General features: G+C 36.6%; 1 protein-coding gene across 3 annotated transcripts in view; it reads left to right on the top strand.

The window, feature by feature from the left end:
* Window positions 1-20464, top strand: part of TXNRD2 (thioredoxin reductase 2) — a 41226-nt gene that overhangs the window by 14190 nt on the left and 6572 nt on the right. For 2 of the 3 annotated variants that reach the window (XM_063173449.1, XM_063173448.1), the window contains exons 12-17: window positions 4080-4216; window positions 9532-9627; window positions 9829-9921; window positions 10674-10745; window positions 12509-12606; window positions 18735-18780. In XM_063173449.1, the coding sequence (XP_063029519.1) occupies window positions 4080-4216; window positions 9532-9627; window positions 9829-9921; window positions 10674-10745; window positions 12509-12606; window positions 18735-18741 (503 nt within the window). In that variant the 3' untranslated portion in view covers window positions 18742-18780. Of the gene's footprint in view, window positions 1-4079; window positions 4217-9531; window positions 9628-9828; window positions 9922-10673; window positions 10746-12508; window positions 12607-14843; window positions 17939-18734; window positions 18781-20464 lie in introns of those variants that run through there. The other variant, XM_063173447.1, reaches the window with a different exon arrangement.

Below are 20464 nucleotides of genomic sequence, written 5' to 3'. Positions count from 1 at the left end.
CAGCACTAAGGTGCTATTTGAGTTGATAGGTGATGCTAACCTTTACTTCAGTGATGGTAGAAAGAGATTTTTCAAATGGCAAAAAATTACTCCAAATTTCTTGAAAACAGTATAGTTACTGCTTGCAGAAAACAGATTCAGTTCAATCATAAATGCTGAGGAGATTGAAGCCAATGACCTGCCTCTCTTGGGAATGGTGGTTGAGTGCTCGTTTTTGAGACTGCAGAGCCATCCTTTGAAACCAAACCTTTGGTTAAAGCAAGCTTTATGTGGGAGAAATACTGTAAGAGTGAACTGTAGCTTTCTTCTCAGAAAATGTTTCCAGCACTCTTCCCTTTTTACAGGATATTGAGAACAAGAAAAGTAGAATTTTTGAAGTCTCTCCCATGCTGTAAGTTTTTAATTTGATCACATGTTAGTTGGAGTTGCTTTTGTTGTGAACTCCAGGTGTGCACTGTGTGGCCACAGGCAGGTTTTTGCTCATTGCTAAGAGGACTCCTCTGTGTGAAAAGTGTCAGTGCTACAGGAGAGTACAGTGAGCAGCCTTGCCAGAGAGCCAATTACTGCCCCAGTATTGACTAAGGGCCAGATTTTTTTTCAAATTGTGGCAGGCATGCTGGAGGTTTATCAGTAATGGATGTAATGTTCAAAAGCATCCTTGTAGAAATGGGGCACACTATTATCAATGTGATAAAGGTTCTGAACTCTTTTTAACCTTACTTAATCTTACTCTAGTCAATATTTTCCTGTAATCTGAACAGTAGTTACACTGAAGTGGTTTTATTTGGCATTATCAGCTGGGTGTGTTTTAGTGAACATCTTGTGGGTTTTAGGAGACATTTGAAGGAGGAAAAGGCAGTGGTATTGAAACTAATTTGGGGAATGTGTCAGGCACTCAGAATGAAGAGAGTACTGAGACTGGGAACACAGACAAGATTTTGATTAAGGTCAGACTGAGGTCAGATTGGATAAAGTTATGATGTGCCAATATATAGAGAAGTGGAGAAGACTATTGGGCTTGAGCTTTATTCCAGAAAAACTCTCCTGTCACCCAGCAGTATCCTCACAGTGGCCATCTACAATAAAATGTGTGCTTGGCTCCAGTTTGGATTTTTCAGATGTTGGGAGGCAAACTGGCATTTCTAACTTCTTTGGTTAAGAAACTCTGGAAGACCCATTAAAAAATTCTGCTGTCAGCTGCACCTTTATCATCCTGGGAAATCTTACTGGATATAAGAGTATGCTGTCACTCCTTTGCCACTGCTACTTACCTGAGTATGGCTGTGCCTCTGAATTCTGAGTTTAGCTGTTTCAGTCTCCACTGTTGAAGGTCCTGCACCTGAGGCTCACAGTCTGATACTCGTTCCCCTTGTTCTGTGGTCAGGTATAATTACCAGAAGCCCTGGGCAGGTAATGGGACACAAATGCCACACCACAGCCCAGCCTGGCCATGTCTGTAATGGGAGATGTGAGCTTCAGCCACCACTCTCTGCAGTGGAGCCCTCTGGCTGGCAGCCCCTTAGGAAGCTGTGCTGTTAGATTTTACAAAAACAGATCAAAAAGCTGCTTTTTCTTTTAAAGTTAAAAGCAAAAGGGGGCTGGCACTGAAAGCAGGGCTCTGTGTGGTTTTCACAGCTGTGTGGTAAGTGGATGGGTCTATGAAAGATGAGACTGTGGTGTGCTGTTAGAAGTGCAGGAGGCAGGTAACCTTTTTAAGGGTCACATTTGAGTTACACCTTTCTTCTAGGTGTCTGGCATATTTTGCTGTTTTGAATGAAAGCTATATCTAATCTTGTGTCCTATACAATTGTACACTCCTGTTCTTTGGCAGTTTTAGGACATCTTCAAACTAAAAGCGCATGTGCTGATTTTAGGCAAAGAGTGGGTTTGTGTGCCTGGTAGGATTTAGACTCTTAGAAATAAGCTGTGAAGTATTGATTTCTTGAAGTTGAAGATATGAAAAAATCAGGAGTTATGGATATAAAAAGAAAGTCCGTCTGAGAAATGGTGAGAACTAATTTTATAATAGTAAGTGAACATTAGGAAACATCAGAATTCCCTGAATTTGGCACTACAGCCTGCACATTGTATAATCATGAGCCTCAATTACTGAATTTGAGATGAAGCAAGATCAGTAAGTATAATTCTTATGGGGGTGAACCTGCATAGAGCTAAAGGCCAGTAAAGCTTCAGTTCAATGTTTAAAAATTTTGGTTTTACCTTCAAAAGTAATAGTTAGGCAGTAAAATTGAGAGAGAAACTTCACTATGAGAAGCAGCACATTTTTTTGTAACTCATAGCTATTAATACCAAGCTGTACATATGTTAAAATTGGCTGCAATGGAAAGGTTAAGTGTTATCCTGCAGGTTTGATAAACTCAGCTGTTGTTGCCACAGGTCTTTAAATGACTCTATTGAGGGATTTTCTTTTTTCCTCTTTCAGTGCCTGCCATTGCGTGCTAAGTTTTCTCTTGGCTCTGCCTGGCAGGAAAAAGAGGAAACTAGAAAACCCCATTAGTTGTCCATTTGCAGAATACCCAGGCTTTACTCTCAATACCCAAAGAAATACAACGGTAGGAAGTTGTTTCACATCCGAGCCAAGATAAGGTCCTGGAGGTTTATTATTTTTGTTGCCTGATAGCATCAGGACTGGGGAGCAGGGGGCAGAGAAGGAACAGCAGATCAACATCCCATGGGGACAACAGAAGGGAAGACAGACAGATAGCCAAGTGCCGACAGCTTCAGTCAGTGCTCCCAGAGGAAGTGTTGGTTTCACCAGATGAAATTAATACACAGAAGTCTTTACAGAGGCATTCAGATGTGACATTGTTTGAGGGCCTGGCTATATGGAAGATGTATAAAGCACTGAATCATATGTTTACATATAATTAGGTCTGTATTGACAAGCCAGGTTTTCCTTTTGTTTAATAATTTCCTGCATTAACATCAAAGAGCTTGTTTTTATAATGAAAACACATTTCCTCTTTTGTTTTGCTTTGCTATAGCTCTGTATTAAATTGAATGCAAATCTTGACTCACGCAAAGGAGACTTGAATGTGTAGATATATCCATGTTCATTAAAGCCTCTAAAACAGACACAATGTTAAAAAATTTCCTTCATTTGGTTATATTCAGTTTGGGGTTTTTTTTCTGTGTCATCCTTAAAAATTTTGTGACTACCATGTAACTTCACTGTGCTTATTAACTTTCAAACAAGTTGGACAGGATTTAAGATTGCAATTTCTGGGTCAGGAATTGCTTCCTTAGATACTCTATACAAAGCTCAGTGTAATGCTGTCAAGACTTCAGTGATCAAGGGGTAACTATGCAGAAAACACTACCAAAATATATTTTTTAAATATGAGATAATTTGATATCATTGGAATAGGAAGCTGTAATAAAATCTGGGCTTGGTTGGATTTGCCTCATTTGTTTTTAAATAGATTTAAAATGTTTCTAAACTCTACAGAAATAGCTCAAATACAGTTTGAGATAACTGAATCAGCACTTAGGTTTTGAGAGCAAAGTTGATAAAATTTTTCATCTAAGGTGAAGATACTAAAAGTGTTTTAAGATAAGTGTATTCAGATTACAAGAAAGAAGGACTTCAGGAATGTTTAACAGCATTATTAATAATTTTTATTCAAATAGTATACACAACACATTGTTGGCACTAAGCACCACTCAGGTAATGTTTATTGGAAATTTTCAGTGTAGAAGTTGCTTAGTTTTTATATGTATATTTGTGCTACATTAGGAAACTGAATTTAGAATCTTCAATAAACATGAATTTATGTGGTTTTTGTACTTTTTTCAGTGGGTGTGGTTTTCCGTATTTAAAAGGATAACCCTCTGATGTCTGAGCAAAGGCAACAGTGATCGAGCTCCTTTCCCACAGAATGTCATAGCCATGCTTTCCACCCCTGAAGCTTTCTCAGTATAAGTTTTCTCATGATTCTGCTTGGACTATCAAATAGAACAAAGTTCTTGGAGACCCACAGTGGAAGATGCCAACTTTTTAGATTAACACTGCTGAAGTTTTCCAATAGCTCTTACTTTAATTTTTTTTTTTCCTTAAGGCCGAGCCCCTGACACCAAAACTCTCAATCTGGAGGCAGTTGGAGTGAAAACTAACTCTGAAACTGGAAAGATTATTGTTGATGCCAGTGAAGCTACTTCTGTTCCTCACATTTATGCAGTTGGAGACATAACAGAGGTACTGAGTCTACATAAACTATTTTACAATAACAGGAAGCCAACTTTGTTCCTGACTAATAACTAGTCCCCAGATGTAGTCATGCTCCAGTGTATATCTCAGTGTTTTGCACTTTTTCACTTGGCAGGGCTGGAGTGTTTATGCCAACCACCTGGGTCAGTAATTTCCTTCACAGGGATCCTGTGAAGTATCTCAGCATGAGAGATTATTGCTGATGTTTATCAGGGAATGCATCATTGGTCAGAGGCTAATAATGATGTCTTTATCACTCCTATTATCTTTCTAATAATGTTTGTATCACTTTTGACATATGACTTCATACTGCCTGTGAATGCTGAGTGAAAGCAATTCTTCTGTAGCTAACTACATTTACTGGGAATGACCATGACAATTCTGTGACTGCATTTGGGGTATTTTGGGTGTTAATTGAGATTAATCACAAAACAGCTTATCATATCCCTGATGCAAAATGCTTCTAATGAAGTACTTTCCTCTAGAGTAAGAAAAAGTAATTACTGAAAGTACTAAATGCATTTGATTTTCTTCGTGATTTGTGAATGATTACGCTAAATAAACATGAGGGGAGTGGGTTTTTTTGTTGTTTTTTTTTTTTTAAGAAGGGGACATCATAACTTAAGCAAAATAATTTATTTAATAGAGAGGTAAGACCAGATTCTGTGGTCTTATTCTAGTGCTATTGATAATCTATACTCATATATGGCAAGAATGTCTTGTCATGATAAATGTGCACTTAAATACTTTCAATCTGCCAATTTTTATTTTGCATAAGAGCTCAAGTTATCTGCAGTAAGTTGGGCATCCTCAAATATGTTGATTTCATAAAAAATGTTTGTCTGGATTCTGAACTGTAGAGTTACAGGAGCATGTTGTCATCATCTGCCTGCTGTGCCTGGAAAATTTGGGCAATATGTAGAATACAGAGCAATGCTGGGCATTGCAAGATACAGAGTTCTCTCAGCTGTTACTGGAATTGAGGCCTTTCTATCAAGATAGTTTTTCATATAGTGCAGGCACCTGCCTTACAAGTCTGGCAAAGCCAAATACTGTAGCAATATCCAAACAGTATATGTAGTATAATGTTAGTGAAGTTTAGAAAATGTCTCATTCTGCTATGTTTAAAATATTTTAAAGATCTCTCAAATGTATAAACCTTACAGGTGCTTTTAGTTTCTGAAGATATTGTAATGGATTAAATGATGTCTTGGGAATAGCCCTGCAAATTTCTGACTGGACTCTGGAGCTGCCAGAGACAGTTAAATCTCATAAATCTGCTGACCACTCCTGACCTCTTCCCTCTGTGTAGAAATGTGTTTCTTCCTGTCTGTCTCCATCTTCACATGGACTTGCCATTTGCTTTTAAATTGTGTTAAAACTCTTTCCTTCTCAGATATTTCTCCTTTTTATTTTTCCCCATTACTCTACACAACTTCTCTGTCTGGTTGTCCTGTCTAGTCACTCAGAGCTTTGGGATTTTGTAGAGTTCCTCTCCTTTCTTCTCATTTCACATGCAGATTCCCTCTGTATTTGTCACTTCTTGCTCTCAGATACTTCCTGAAGTCCACTTTCTGCTCACAACAACCTCCTACACCTGCTTATCCCTGATGTATAAGGCTTGGCTGCCTCCTGCTTTCCAAAATTTTCTTTTTAATTTCATCCAAGAAGCAGTTGTTAGAGGCAATGCTGGCAGGGCTTAGAATCTGTTGCTTATTTTGCTGCCAATCTGCAGTGTTATTTTGGGCAAGTCATTTCCTTTTGGATGCTTTTTGTCTTTTGCCCTTTGAGGATTTAGATAAGAAATATAAAGTTGGAGGCAGGATGCTCTCCTCTTGCCTTCTCTGGATCTAAAAAATAATGTATTCATTTATTTGTCATTTTTATTTTGTTGTTAAAACTTGGATTTCCTTTTCCTTCTTTTGTCTCTATTAGTGCAGATTTTTGAACCTGAGTGGTTCAACAGACACTTCTAAGTGTAAGTGTTAAAAACAGCAGCAGAGTTGTATGCTGTGTCCAGTGTACAACTGGGGGAAAAAATGAAAAAGTTATGTCAGTGCTCTGTAGAATATTCCCTTAAGCTTTTATCTGTATATTGGCTCAATGCAGGGAATTAACATACAGTACTCATACATTTCAAGTGTTTAGAGATAAAAAGAAATACTGCCACACTTTTATCTGACTCCAGCACGTGATCTGTGGAATTCCACTTGCTAAGCAATGAAGTTTATTTTATTTGAATACTTAAATTAGTTTAGTGTTTTGGTTTTTTTTTAAATCAGAATTAATTTAGATAATAAACTTCATTGGCATGGGAACCAGCACTGAAATAAATTTTTTTAAAAATTGAAATAAATAATTGGTGCATATCTCAAATTAACACATGAGAATCAAGGGTATCCTGCAAAGAACCACAAAGCTGCAGAGCTTGGTTGTGGTACTTTCTGGGTGTGACCTACCAAACGAGCACAGCAAGGGGAATCTTGTTTCCTGTGAGGGAACATCAATGATCCCTAAGAATCTTTATAAAAATTATTTTTTCCTCTGGTGTTCCTGCTCAGGATTTCTCCTTGCTCTGCTCTGTCCCTGTTAGAGTTTCTTTGCCGCCATAAAGTGCTTTTGCTCAAATTGTGTGAGTAGTTCCCAAGCCTTCCTCCCTCCTTTGCCATTCCACACTGAATAAATACTGAATTGCTACCCAATAGCAAGAACTGCTTTTTTTGTTGGAATTCAATGCCCTGGCTGGAAGGGGAGTGAGTGAGGGGGCAGCTGAGTTTCCTGATTGCTCAGAATGACTGTTTTCATTTGGGAGTCCTACCCATCTGGTACAAATGGGAATCTGTGTGCATGGGTGTCTTGTTGCACCCCTGTATGGAATGGAATCCTAATGTTACCCAAGATTTCATTTGGAAAAAAAAAAGGGAAAAAAATCTTCCAGATGTGAGTCAGTTTGTGTACCCTCAAAAAACATTATTCAAGTTGTGGCAAAATATTATTTTCAACTGGCAGGTGAAATTGCATTTCAGCATTTTCCTGTAATCAGGATCAGGAAAGTCAAGCTGGAATTTTAGTGTGAATTCTTTTTTTCAGTGCTGATATAAACTCTCTGTGTTAAAATCCTTCCTTCAGTAGTGTTCTTGTTGAAAAGCATGGCACACACTATAAAGACATTTTCTCAGAAGGAGGTTTATGGTCAGGCCACTCTACATCTGTCATATTTCAAAGGGTGTTACAACAAAGATGTGTAGAGAAAGTGGAATGTACAGTATGTTGCTTTGAATAGAAATGAGACCAAAAAGAGTTGTGTTAGAACAAATACACGTTACTTCAAAGCTTTTTAAACTCTCTTAGGACCATCTCAGTTAAATGTATAATGCATTGGAGGATTCTTATGAACAATTCGTATCCATAATTATCAGCAGAGTAGTTCTACACATGACTGCAAAGTGAATGTTCATTTCAAATATTTACCAAGGAAGGTCTTTAAGTCATTGTTTATGAGGAATTGGGCTTTATCTGCATGGATGTTTTAGTAATTAGTTGGGTTTTATGGAATGCATGGCAGTGCTTTCACAATTTTATCTCTCGTTCCAATCTTCTATTCATTTCTGGAATGCCAAAACAACATATATTTCCTGCTCCAGAAATGATTGGCAGACATGTTTCAGGCAAATGTGTGTAAGAAAAAACAAATTTCATCTGGTAAAGTACATTTACAGACTTGAAAGTCAAAATGTTGGATTTGAAAAATTGTGACTTGAGGGATGTTAGAAGGAAAAAGGGATAAACTTGCAGCTCTGTGATTTGTAATGAGCTGTGGAGGAAAAATAGATTAGCCTTCATTAACAATTAGAATTGTGATTTCTGTTATCAGGTTAGATGTAATGTTTCAGATTGGTTTTTGCAATTTAAGTGGTTGTTACTACAGATAAAAGCCTACATGCCTGTTAATATGCAGATAATTAATATAGTATGTGTACTGAAGAAAATGGTAGCTAATGCCATGTACAGATTCTGTCTACCAACATACAAAAAAAGATAAGCTGCTAAAGAGGAATGGATTCCAGTAAATGCTAAAAACCTTTAGGTAATGACAAAAAATGAAAAACTTTGGATGTGTGTGATGGGGAATCCTTATTTTATTTTCTGCTGAGAACTGATTTTGAGAGCTTATTGAATGACTGCTTCCAAGTGGGACTTTGCAGGAGTGTGGCAAGTGTTATATCTAAATAGGAAGTGTGGAAATCAAAGCTTCACACATTTTTATAAAGCATTTCACGTTGTGCCACAAAAGTGCTTCTCAGTTATGGCTTTCTTATGTTTCCACATCATTCCTTCTGAATTTGTGACCTCTTTTCTTATGTCAGACAAACATTTTGATGATATGTCTTGGATGAACTCTTAATGAATGGGATTTTTAAATTAGATCCATGAATTTTGCTTAATCTTATTAACCTATATGGACTGTTCCTTCTTGGGCTTGAAAATATTCCCTTGCAAATACCTTAATTCAATTTTCAAAAACTTTCAAGTTCTTTAAAACCAGCTCTGCAGTTCTGATGCTCCAGCAGTGCTGTGCCAGCACTCAGAATTAGAGTTCTGGCACATCTACAGCCCTGTTTGGATATAAAAAGGAGCCAGGACTCATGGCTTGAAGTGGAGCACACCCTGGTCATATCCTGCTGTCGTTCCATTTCTCACTTGCAGGAAGTTTGCATTTGCCAATAGCAATCCCTTTCAAACCCCTGTGTAACAGCAGAGCCTTAGACCAGGACCAGCTCACCCTTTAGGTCACAAGTTCTAGCAAAAGAGCTTTCCACTTTTCCAGTCCAGGACCAACTGAGGAAGTTGGTAATAGTGTATACAAACAGCTGGGGTTTGTGCCTGTGTTCTGTAAAAATGGGTCAGACATTTTTTTTAAAAGGTCTGATATTATAAAAGCAACGTTGCTTTAATCTAGACTCTTCTTTAAAAAGACACTTTGAAAAATTTCCTCATGGCTTACTTTGGAGAGAAGGGGTGAAGTGAACAGTCAGCATGTGAATATGTCCTGCTTTTCAAGAGATGCCATGATAAGATAAAAAGATTTGACATATTTGTGACATTTTCCCTCCATTAAGACAGATAGTAAACTCAGACTTTAAAGCATGTTTGGACAGAAATTATTATTGCTTTTTCTTTGGAGCCTTGGCTACCAAGCTGGAATTCCAAAGATTTGGCTTTCCTCTGACCATTGTCCCAGGAGAAATCTTTGGATGCTGCTTTCCCTTAAGTTCAAACAAAGCTTTGTGCTCTCTCCTTAGGGCCGTCCTGAATTAACACCCACAGCAATAGCTGCAGGGAAACTGCTGGCTCAGCGCCTTTTCGGCCAGTCTGCAGAGCTGATGGACTATGACAATGTGAGTTATGGCTTTTTGCAGTAAGAACAATCTTGGGCTTTTTTCTTTTAAAGAATTGCATTTTGTCACCTGGAATGCAGCTTTGACAGCAGCCAAAGTGGAGCTGTGTGCCCGAGCTGCACCTCTCAGTTGTGCCAAGTGTCTGCCAGGCAGCTGCTGCACATGGCTCAGCAGTAACAGCTTCTGCTTCCTCCCAAGCAGGTGCCTACCACAGTCTTCACTCCCTTGGAGTATGGTTGTGTTGGCCTGTCAGAAGAAGCAGCTGTGCAACGTCACGGATCAGACAATATTGAGGTATGAAAACATTTTTAATTTTTTAGTTGGCATCAGAGTTGCCCTGTGGAAAGGCAGAATTTTTACTGCTGTATCAGGTAAAATTTTTGGTCTCCAAAATACTGTGTTTACAGTTAGGGAGTTGGTGCCTCCAGAAGTGCTCAGAACTTCAGTAGTGTTGCAGCAGGTCACAATGGGAACTGTTGCCTGTTGGGCTTAAAATGACTGATAGGATGTGACAGCTTTAAAGTAGCTGCCATTTTAGCAAATTACATTGTGCAGCATCATTGAACAATGGCTATGTTACTTTCTACAAGTTACCTTTGAAAAGATATGTTGTGTTACTCTTGGGAAAATCATTAATGAACAAATAAGAATTTACTATTCAGAATGTAAATATTACAGTTTTGATTTTATTAAGGAGTGCAATATTATAGATATGAAAAGATTTTAGGATTTTTTTTTTCAGTAAACAAGGCATTGAACCTTTGGGAGAAGCTTAAAAATGCTATTTTTTTTCCTTTAATTTGGTGCATAAGTCTGAGTAGCATTATTTGGGAAGTTTTGTTTTTAATCTAATGATTCTCTGAGAAAGGTTTGTGTTAAGCTCTTACTGTGCTTTCCATATATTTCTTTAAAATAACTAACAGGTTATAAATAAATATTTGTACAAAGGTATAAATATGTAGTAATAGTAGTTATTATAGTAATAAATACCAGGTTTTGACATAATAGTACTTTCTAACAGAAAACGTTATTGTTTTTCCTACCAGGTATACCATGCATATTATAAACCTTTAGAGTTCACAGTGGCTGAAAGAGATGCAACTCAATGCTATATGAAAGTGAGTTTTGTGGGCTTTTAACTTGCTTTTAACTTAAAATGGGATATGGTACAGCCAACTTTAAAGAGCACTGTTTGGCAAAAAAACATCTCAAGATGGATATTTTCTTGGTGACACACATCTTGAAATTTCTTTACAGATATTGGCATTGTTCAGAACTGACATTCTGTTAGTAAATACCGTCTTTGAACTGCTTTTAAGATCTTAAAAAGTATTTCAGATTCAGATCAATCTCTGCTTTTCCCAGCAAAGTTCTTAACTGGTTACATGAAATATTTATATTGACACCTCTTGCCAAAAGTATGATACCTTCAGAAATTAAGCATAAGGCTTACAAACCTGCAGTAACTATTCAGGTTCTACTCAAGAAAAAACTGCTCCCGATTTAGTTCAAAGTGCCAGACCTGAAAAGGTCCTTCTGCAGCAATCCAGTTGCTTCAGTGTTGGAAAGGTTTTTGATGCTCTTGCCTACAGTAGAGACTCTTAGCTAAGATGAAGTGTAGTGTTGGTAGAATATATCATAGTTTCCTTTTTGTTCCTTTTCTCCTCATCATCAGGGAACAGTCTTTTTTTGCATAAATGTGTTAATCAATTATATTATACAATATTATATTGTTATGTAAGGAATGTCCATTGTCACTAATTGCAGTCAGTTTTTCTGACTGTATTTTTTCAATCTCTGAATTATGTAAATGCTTGCCTTAAGTGTCCCAAGTACCAGTGTAACAAAGATGATGATATTTAATTTTATGTATTCCCTTTGAATTATGTCAATTAGAGTAAATATTTAAGGGTAAAGTAGTAACAGCATAGTAGTTGTTGGATGATATTTAATATAGTCCTTACTAAACTCTTTAAAACATATAAACAAACATTTAACTTGAGTCTTTCAAACTATATTGCAAGAATTTTTCCTTTAAAATGCCTTAATATTAAAAGTCCCACATCATGATTGCTGCTGTTCCTGGCATTCCTAATGAAAGAATTTAAGCTTTTACTGAATAGCAGAACTTAGTAGATTAGTGATAATTAAATGCCCGATGGGAGGATGCAGGGAAAGACTGACTTCCTTTTCATAATTATAAAGATGGTGTCCTTATAGGAACTAAAACATTTTCATTAAGTTCTCTAATAAAAATTAAGTGTGCAGTGACTCAGGCTCTCCTAGATACTTATTAACCTTCATCTTTGGCTGCTTCTGAGGCTCCACTCCTTTTTAGGTTATGTGCCCCTTGTGGTAAATGTATCTCACCAAACATGCTGCTGTAAGTGTTTCCTGAGTCACAAAGGTACAAAATATCCTTGAACTGTTAGTGGTCACCTGTGAAAATAAATTTAATAATGGTAGTGATCTTCTGTGAAAATACTGATGAAAACAACTGCACAGGCTTGGAGAAGTGCTGAGGTGGCCACTCAGTGGAAAAGAGCACTGGTCTGGTCACCAGGCTACAGAAAGTACATTGAGGATTTCATTCAAATGGCAAACAACAAAGTATTCAGTATCAGAAATTATTGTTGTCAGTGGCTCCCTCAAGTCTGAAAGAAATACACCAATAAAGCTTCAATTCAGGAAAATGCTTAGGGACAAGGAGAGTAAGGGCTATTGAAGTCAGTAAGACTTAAGCAAGTGCAGAAGTTTTTGGCACACTGGAAATAAACAGCTGAACTAGGATCTTGGGGCATTCCAGTTTCATTTAATTCATCTTCATGCCTTATCTTTAAGTGTTCTAAGAAAAGATCTTTTTGTGATGTATTGTTTTCAGATGGTGTGCTTACGAGAGAGGGAGCAACGAATACTTGGCCTTCATTTCATTGGACCAAATGCAGGCGAAGTTATTCAAGGATTTGCTCTTGGAATCAAGTAAGTACAAAAGAATGTCTCTAGCTTCTAAAGCCTGCTTCTTAAGTTATTGTAAGATTATAGAAGATAGCTGCCTAGTTTTGGCAACACTATAAAGAATGCATGCTTTTTGTTACTTTTATGGAGTATTGCACATATTTTCACAAAAATACTGCAGTTCTTCATTAAGATGTACTGGATTTAGTTATTGTAATACTGGATATAGTTAGAGAACAACTGAGGAAAGTATAGCATTGATTTGATATAGTTAAAGCAGAAAACAGAATTAAGCATTAACTGAACTAATGTTAGTTTCTTCAGTGTAGCTTCTTCTGCATTATGTGAACAGGATAGGAAATCCCCATACAGTTTTCCAAGTTCTTTAAAAATATATTTGTACTATTCAGAAAAACCTTTCTTTACACCTGCCAAGCATTTTCTTTCCTAATCTCATCTTTAAATTTGCACGGCCATGGCTTCTTAGAAGTTCAGCAAGGTTTGCATGAATTCTTATATTGCTGGGGTATAAGCTAAATACGGTATAGTAAAAAAGAAATTTCTATGGGATGATGAAAGAGGGAAGATACTTTTGTTTGAAGCTATCTGATAATTGCAATAAAGAAACCTATCCTTTGTGATCTCATCTTGTTTAAGATTTTGCTCAAATATTGATATAGAAGTCCTCCATTTGAAAAAATAAGAAGTGATTCTCAGTCATCTCTGGTTTAATGGAAAAGTCTTGCTATGATTTTCCTGTGCTACAATTATTTCTTATTTGTTCTTTCCTTTCCCTTTCTTATTGATGATTCACATCTTCAGAAATGTAGATTCCTATATTTACATTTAAAAATTATAATTTTTAACTTCCTCTTCAAGGAAAGTAGTCTAGAACATCATAAATCATTGCCAGTTGTGGTGTCAGTTCATTTTCATAAATTTGATCACCATTTTACTGCAGTTTTAGTCCTGCAGTTGTGAGTGACTATTATAAATGAAAAGCAGAAAGGATTAAGAAGGCAGGACCACAAGGATCATGTGAGGAATATCTTGGAAATCACTGATTGCAGTGTACCCTCAGTACACATTTTCAACATGTGTTTGTAGTCCATTAATTGCCAGTGGTATAGATTCTAGAACTACATTTTTTAGGATGTCGTTGTTTTGAAGTTTTATCCAAAATAACCATTGAAAAGGAAGCACATGAAACTGGAGTGCTTTTCTGCCTTGCTTGAGGGAAATGAAAACTTTAGCCACAGTAAGAGGTTTTCAGCAGGTCAGATTCCTGGATGGGTTTCTATTGCATTTCACAAATCCAGAGCTTTCAATGTGGAACCCTCACTGTAAAAGCTGCTCTTCTCCTTTGACAAATACTTCTTCAGCTTCTCTGAAGGATGATTTTTCATCTTCCCACCCACCCAGCACTCCAGTAACCTCTGTAGTCAGCAAAGATCTTTTGCTTGTCAGTGCTTTTTTAGGTGTAAGTGGAGACACCAGAAGGCATCTATAGCTTCCTTTGCTGTGTTTTGTAGAGGGAGATAACATTATTCCATAGAGAGCTTGAAACAATCCTTAAATTTAGGGCCATTTCAGCTATTCTTACAGCATAGCCTGCCAGAAATAGCAGTTCAAAAGAAAGTCATCAAGTCTTAAGAATGTTACTGGACAACTAAGGGAATTAAGCAAGTGGGATTGTAGCACTAGGGGGTTTTGGTGGGTTTTGTTTGCTTGCTATGTTTTTTTTTTAATAAAAAACGTTTTTTTCCTCGCTTATAACATTGATATGTTCTGTGTAAGCATCAGAGACTTTAAGTTCGTGGAAGAATATTCTGGTATTATTTCCTTTAGCAGATTCTTTCCAACAGTTCTAATTAAGATTTTCTTCCTCTATGTGTATGTGTGCATTTTTTTCCATCTGGAGTTAGTGAAACACACATGTATGTACAAGAAAAGCTGAAGGTTGCAGTTTTGTCATATGTTTTTGCCACAGGCTCAGTTGTGACTTAGGATAAATTGCTTAATTCTCTCTGTCTCAACTCTTATGACAATTCTTTCCTACCTCAGAGTTGGGAAGCTGGGCGTCTATGTGTTGTGTAAGTGCCTGAGAAATAATAGACAGCATTGTATAAGAACAAATGCAACTCCTCTACCTGATCAAATGGACAAGAGCAGAATTATTTTGATATTTTAGGACCTTTTAGCTGCTTCAGGTGAATAGCATTTGACTTTGTGAGTCATTTGTTGTTGTTGATTTTTGGTAGGTGTGGTGCTACCTATGCTCAGATGATGAAGACAGTTGGCATTCACCCCACCTGTGCTGAAGAAGTTACCAAGTTGCAAATTACAAAGCGTTCTGGCCTGGATGCAACAGTCACAGGCTGCTGAGGTTAAATACCATCCCTGGAAAGAAGGAAAAAAAGCACAAAACATATTTGTAAAGAAAAGGGGCACTTTAAGTTGGAACAGCTTTAATGGTTCAGGTTACAGGAATCTTTGGTTTTCTCCTGTAGAGAGCTTTTTCTCACAGCTGAAAAATTTTCCTTGCACCTTCACAGTTCTAAAACCAATGTAGTCCTGCTGCAACAAATCTCTAAGAGCCTTAAGTTCTTCTTTTTGGGGGCTAGGGAATAATCACAGTGTTTTATACGCAAATATAAAATTTGCATATTTTATATGCAAATATAAAATAGCTAAAGCCCATGATATCTTAGGCCATCTATAAATGAAGCAGTTGTGATTTGGGTTTCCTTGTTGGCCAGCAGAAGAGTCTCAGATGCTGGGAATCAGAGAGGGCATCCCATAGAAGTTTGGTGGGATGTTTTGTGCTGCATGCTTGGATTGCTCATTACTAATCCTATATTGAACACTGAGATTCTGCATTTACCAGTGGAAAGAAGTTCCTGGAGTGCACAACAAAGGGTAAGCAGTCATCTTTGGGTTTTTTCCTTTAAAATGTAATATGTAATGGAATTTAATAGAAAAATCACCTGAGGCTGTACTGCTGCTGGCAGAATCACAATGGATTAATCAGTAGCAGCCTGGTCACAGTGTTCTGGAGAGGACTGAGAATCAATGATCTCAGAGGTGCTAAAGAAAGAGTTGAATTTTATGGTGGCGTCTCTGCCTACTCCTGAAATTTTTAATTCAGCTCAATCCAAACTAAATTGACACAGCTCACAAATTACTACTTTAAAAGTGTATATTAAGCTGACAAGTAAAGTAAAACCCTCTAATAATCCACCTTATGCAGCATTTTCTGGTTTATAGAATGCAGAAATATGGCTGACACTGAAATATTTTCTTGGTTTGTTTTTAAGACTTTCTTACTGATGAGCTGGAGACTATATCTGAACTGACTGATGTCTGGCTTTAATAAAACACTTTACTGAAGGGAACTACATTAAGCAGTGATCCAGAAGAGAAATGGTCCTGCCCTGAGAAAAGATATAAAATAATCATCTGCAACTTCTTTTGTTTTTTGTTGTGTACTGGCCCAAGTAAGAAAGCATTACCCTGCTGCAGATTCCTGCCGATTTTTGTGCTCTCCAGAAGGGGGAGGTGCTGGCTCATCTGTGGTAGGAGAGGAACAAATCTGAGAGTGAAGCTTCTTGTGCAGAGCCCTGTTAAGGAGATAGCCTGACAAAGGCAAACACAAACCAGTCTGCACTGAATTTCCATCCCAGTCACAGTTTGCACCCTTTACAGCAGAATAGCAAACATTGGAAGAGACCAGCTTCAGGTGAAACAAAATATATCCTTTTTGCAGTTAATTTATATCCATAGTTTATGTGTGGAATTTGTTATTTTAATTCCAAACTTGTTGCAGTTTTGAAGAATAGTCTGATGATCATGTATCTATATCTGCTGTTTTAATTTGATTGGTATTTCACTGCTGCAGCAACACAGAAATATGGTTGGTTCATACCAAGTGTGAAATAATTTTTACCATGACAATTGTACCTGTCTGAAACTATTCGACAAAAGGGATCAAAACTTCCTTGTAAAATAGGATTTAACAGCATTTATCACACTCTCATTTATATGAGAATATTAAATTTTCAAAATTTTTTTTAGAATTACAACAGCAATTCTTTTGCTTAAACAACAGCAAAAGAAGTCCTAAATGTTTTCTCTACAATTTTTTCTGATTTTTTTTTTTTTTTGGTCCACGTTTCTTGTCCATAAAATAGAAAGAAGTGACACAGTTGGTCTCCAAGTGGCATTCTGTATCATATCTGCTGATGCCATTTTACATCTGTGAAGTCATCCATAAGTTTGTAGTTGACAAGAATGTTTGGATTGGAAGTGTTGTTGAAAAAATGCCTGAATTTTGCAGCTGCCTTTAGAAGAAATGATGAAAACTTTATTTCTATATAAATGGGTACAAACCTGCACATTCAGAAGTTTCTGTTTCCTTTAATAAAGGGCCTTATGAGTATGATGCAGCCAAAACCCTTGCTAAATTTTCCTCAACCATTTACAAAAAAGGAGTTCAGAGTAAATTAGGGTTGCTTAAAATGTTTTACTTAATATTTTAAAATACGGAGATACAGCCTAATAGAAATTTTGCTGTGAGAAACAGCTCACCTCTGACAAAACTCTAACCTTTATGCATACAAGTTTTTCTTTCCAGTTCCTTTTGTTTCCCAGAAATTAAAGCACTGGTGTTTAACCTTGTCAAATCTGCTTCTCTTCTCTGCCTTAGCAATGCATCTAGCAGACAGAGTTGTCTGTCCCTACAGACAAATCAATGGAAAGATGAGTTAATTTTATTCATCATATAGTTCAAATTAATTATTTAGCAAATAGAGAGATCTCAAGGAAATGTGTCTTCAGTGCATGTAGAGTGTGAAACTAAGGCATGTCATGGTTTTCAGAAGAAACAGAACTGTCTTGGTTTTAGAATTGCTGAGTGGCCTGCATGAAATTGTTCCTGCCTCTTCAACAGCAGCCTGGTTCTGTTCCTCATTTAGTGGAAAATGCTGTTGCCCCCTGAAGTAAAACAAAGCATCCCACCTACATAATAATGTCAGAATCAATGGCAAGACAGAATAATGACAAATATTGTGATTGTGCTTTTTTTCCTGAAGGATTCACCAGGGATGGTGCTTAAGAATTGTTTTTAAAAGCCTGACCAATGTAAATTGAAACAATTGATGTACATTGCAACTTACTGATTGCATGTGAAAAAAAAATCTAGTCAGGCTTCTTAGGATGCCAGCTGATGAGGATTTGTTTGTCAAACCACACCGTGGTGCAAACAAGTCTGAGCTTTGCTGGGTCCCTCATATATGTGATCCCAATATTTATTGTGTTATGAATTAATTATTAAATAAAGAATATTTTTTCTAGTAAATATGTTATTGCACTTGCTTAATTTTGTACACATGATTTCTGCTTACAATAGATAGATTTTTTGATCTTAATGCTGTCTCTCTTCGTTGAAGTATGTATTAAGGAAACAAAGAAATAGACAGACTCAGACTTTTTATTAAGGAAATGTTAATACTTCCATGTCTATGTGTAAACTGAATAACCACTGAGATTTTTCCAGGTTGGATGGCCTAATTTTAAATTTAGGAGAAACTGTAGCCTCGGTAAGTATGGTTTCAAATATTGTCTTTTTACTCCTGCTAATGAGGTCTAACAGGAATTTTCATTGTTCCTGCATGCTGACATGCTTCTTGAAGTCTTGTCCAGAGTAAACTCCCTGAGTGCAGTCAGAGCATTTTACAGAGCTACAATATTCTACACGAGCTGTTCACTTTGGGGTTTAAACTGGAACACAGAGTGGAGAAATGCAGAGCTACAAAGCCAATTAGTAGCTGTGGATACTGCTAGGTAAAAAATATTAGAAAATTAATAGAGAAATGACTAGCAAAATGTATTTAGAACTCTGAGAAACTTTGTCAGAAAAGTAAGGGGTACATTTTTCAATTAATTTCAATTTTCTTTTATATCTTTAAATCCACTGATTTTGGTGAGGAGTTCCCAATAAGTCAGGTGAGCATACTGTCTGAAACAGCATAGTATTGCCTCAGTATATGCCCTGGATTTGATGCTGAGAACAAATACTGATTTTACTCTATGTAAAGGCATTTCTATTTCTGCATTTTTAATCTACTTTAATTTCCTAAAATATTTCATTGCAGGTTCTAACTAATAAGGATAACTAGTAACTCCTAAAAATGTAATAAGGTAAGCAAAATTCTTGATTATTTTTTGCTTATTTTCATATACCACTTAATCCCAAATCAAAAAGAATAACAGATGAGCATACAGACAAAATAAAATTGGAATAGAATTTAGTGCATTATTTATATTATACCTAATGGTAGCTTATTGTCAAGGTGTTGTGTACAATTAAGTTTTGCCTTTTCCCATTTCTGCATGTACTGTATTTTCTGTAAATCTACTGAAAATTGTCTCTACATTTTAGATTATTCCAGACCAGTAGCTAGAAAAGGTACTTCAGTACAACAGCTACACATTTTTTTGCTAGCACATTTATTCTGATAAAAACATAAAAGCCATGGATGCCATAGTGTTTCTAAACAAAGCAGCTGAGTATTTTAATGGCTTTTGAGTTTAAAGACTTCTCTTCAGAGGCTTTTGTCTGTCCAACAAAGTAGGCAATTCTGTGCCCATATAAATTGCCATTTGTCTAAATGCCAGTGACTTCAGTGTACTCAAAGTTAAGGTTGGCCATTAATTTCAGTGGGATGCAAGTATTTGTCTTAAGTGCTTTGTTAAGGGGGAATCAATATAAGCATATGCCAAAATGTCTTTCATTATTACAGTTGGGGGAAAGGCTGCAATTATGATTCAAAACATCAAAGGTACAATAGACATCTATGATTAGGCAATGAAATATGCCTTTAATAAGCATAGTGCAGACAGTTTGTTTTGCAATACGTAAACTTGTATAAAATTCATTGACTTTTTCATTCTTTCAGATCTGTGTGCTCTCTTTTAAGAGAGGTTTTTACTTTAATGCATGAAGTTTTCCTGATGTTCTTCCAGCAGAAAGGCTGGGTTTGTATGCATTTATTCTAGTGCCAAACTTGGATTTTACTGGGAAAAGAGGAAAGAGCAGAGCAGACCTTTTTTCTTTTTTTTTTCTTTTTCCCAGGGCAGCATGCAACAGATATGCAGTAATTACTCTAACTGATTTTTTAAAAAATGGAATATTTCTGTCCACTACATGTCAAAAAGCTAATTATGTTTCCGTTGTGGTACTCAAAGTCAATATTGTCAGCTCTTCTTAGTTCTAATCCTCTACATTGAATTTTGATGGGCCAGGTGAAATATCCCCTTCAGCACCTTACTGCAATTCTTGTCAATCATCTTGCCATGAAAAACATGCATATTACAAAGGCTTTGGCAACACTGCATCTGATTTCAGTCTTTAATCTTATATGTACCTTAAGAAAACATCATTCCAACTACTGACATTCTGTTTGGGACATGAATGGGATCCTATTTGCTGTGGGAAACAAAAGAAAATCATCTAATCTTTAATGGATATAATGGAATTCTTTGGCCATCACAGTGTAAAGTCTTAGTAAACCACAGATCTAGGAAGAAAACAATTCTGATGAAGATATTAGGCAGAATATCTCAGGTGAATAAGTAAAAAAATGCACATCTATTTATTCATATTGCAATTGTAAAATATCTTGCTTCAGGCACTGTTGGACTGAGGAGTGTCTTTTTTTGGAACCCCTAGAATTTCTGTGCAAGGAATGCTGTTCACTGTAGTCCATTTCTTAGCATGGTACTGTGTGTGCCACTTTTTTTGTTATTCCTTATAGACAAGATCTAGCACATCTAAAATCTTCTGGTCCTACAATGGAAAATTAACATCATTCCCTAAGAAGCT

The sequence above is a fragment of the Melospiza melodia genome, chromosome 20, assembly GCF_035770615.1.
Source record: "Melospiza melodia melodia isolate bMelMel2 chromosome 20, bMelMel2.pri, whole genome shotgun sequence".
In the NCBI taxonomy this organism is placed as follows: domain Eukaryota; kingdom Metazoa; phylum Chordata; class Aves; order Passeriformes; family Passerellidae; genus Melospiza; species Melospiza melodia.
The sequence above is the reverse complement of the archived record's forward strand: the minus strand, read 5'-3'. Positions and strand labels throughout refer to the sequence as shown.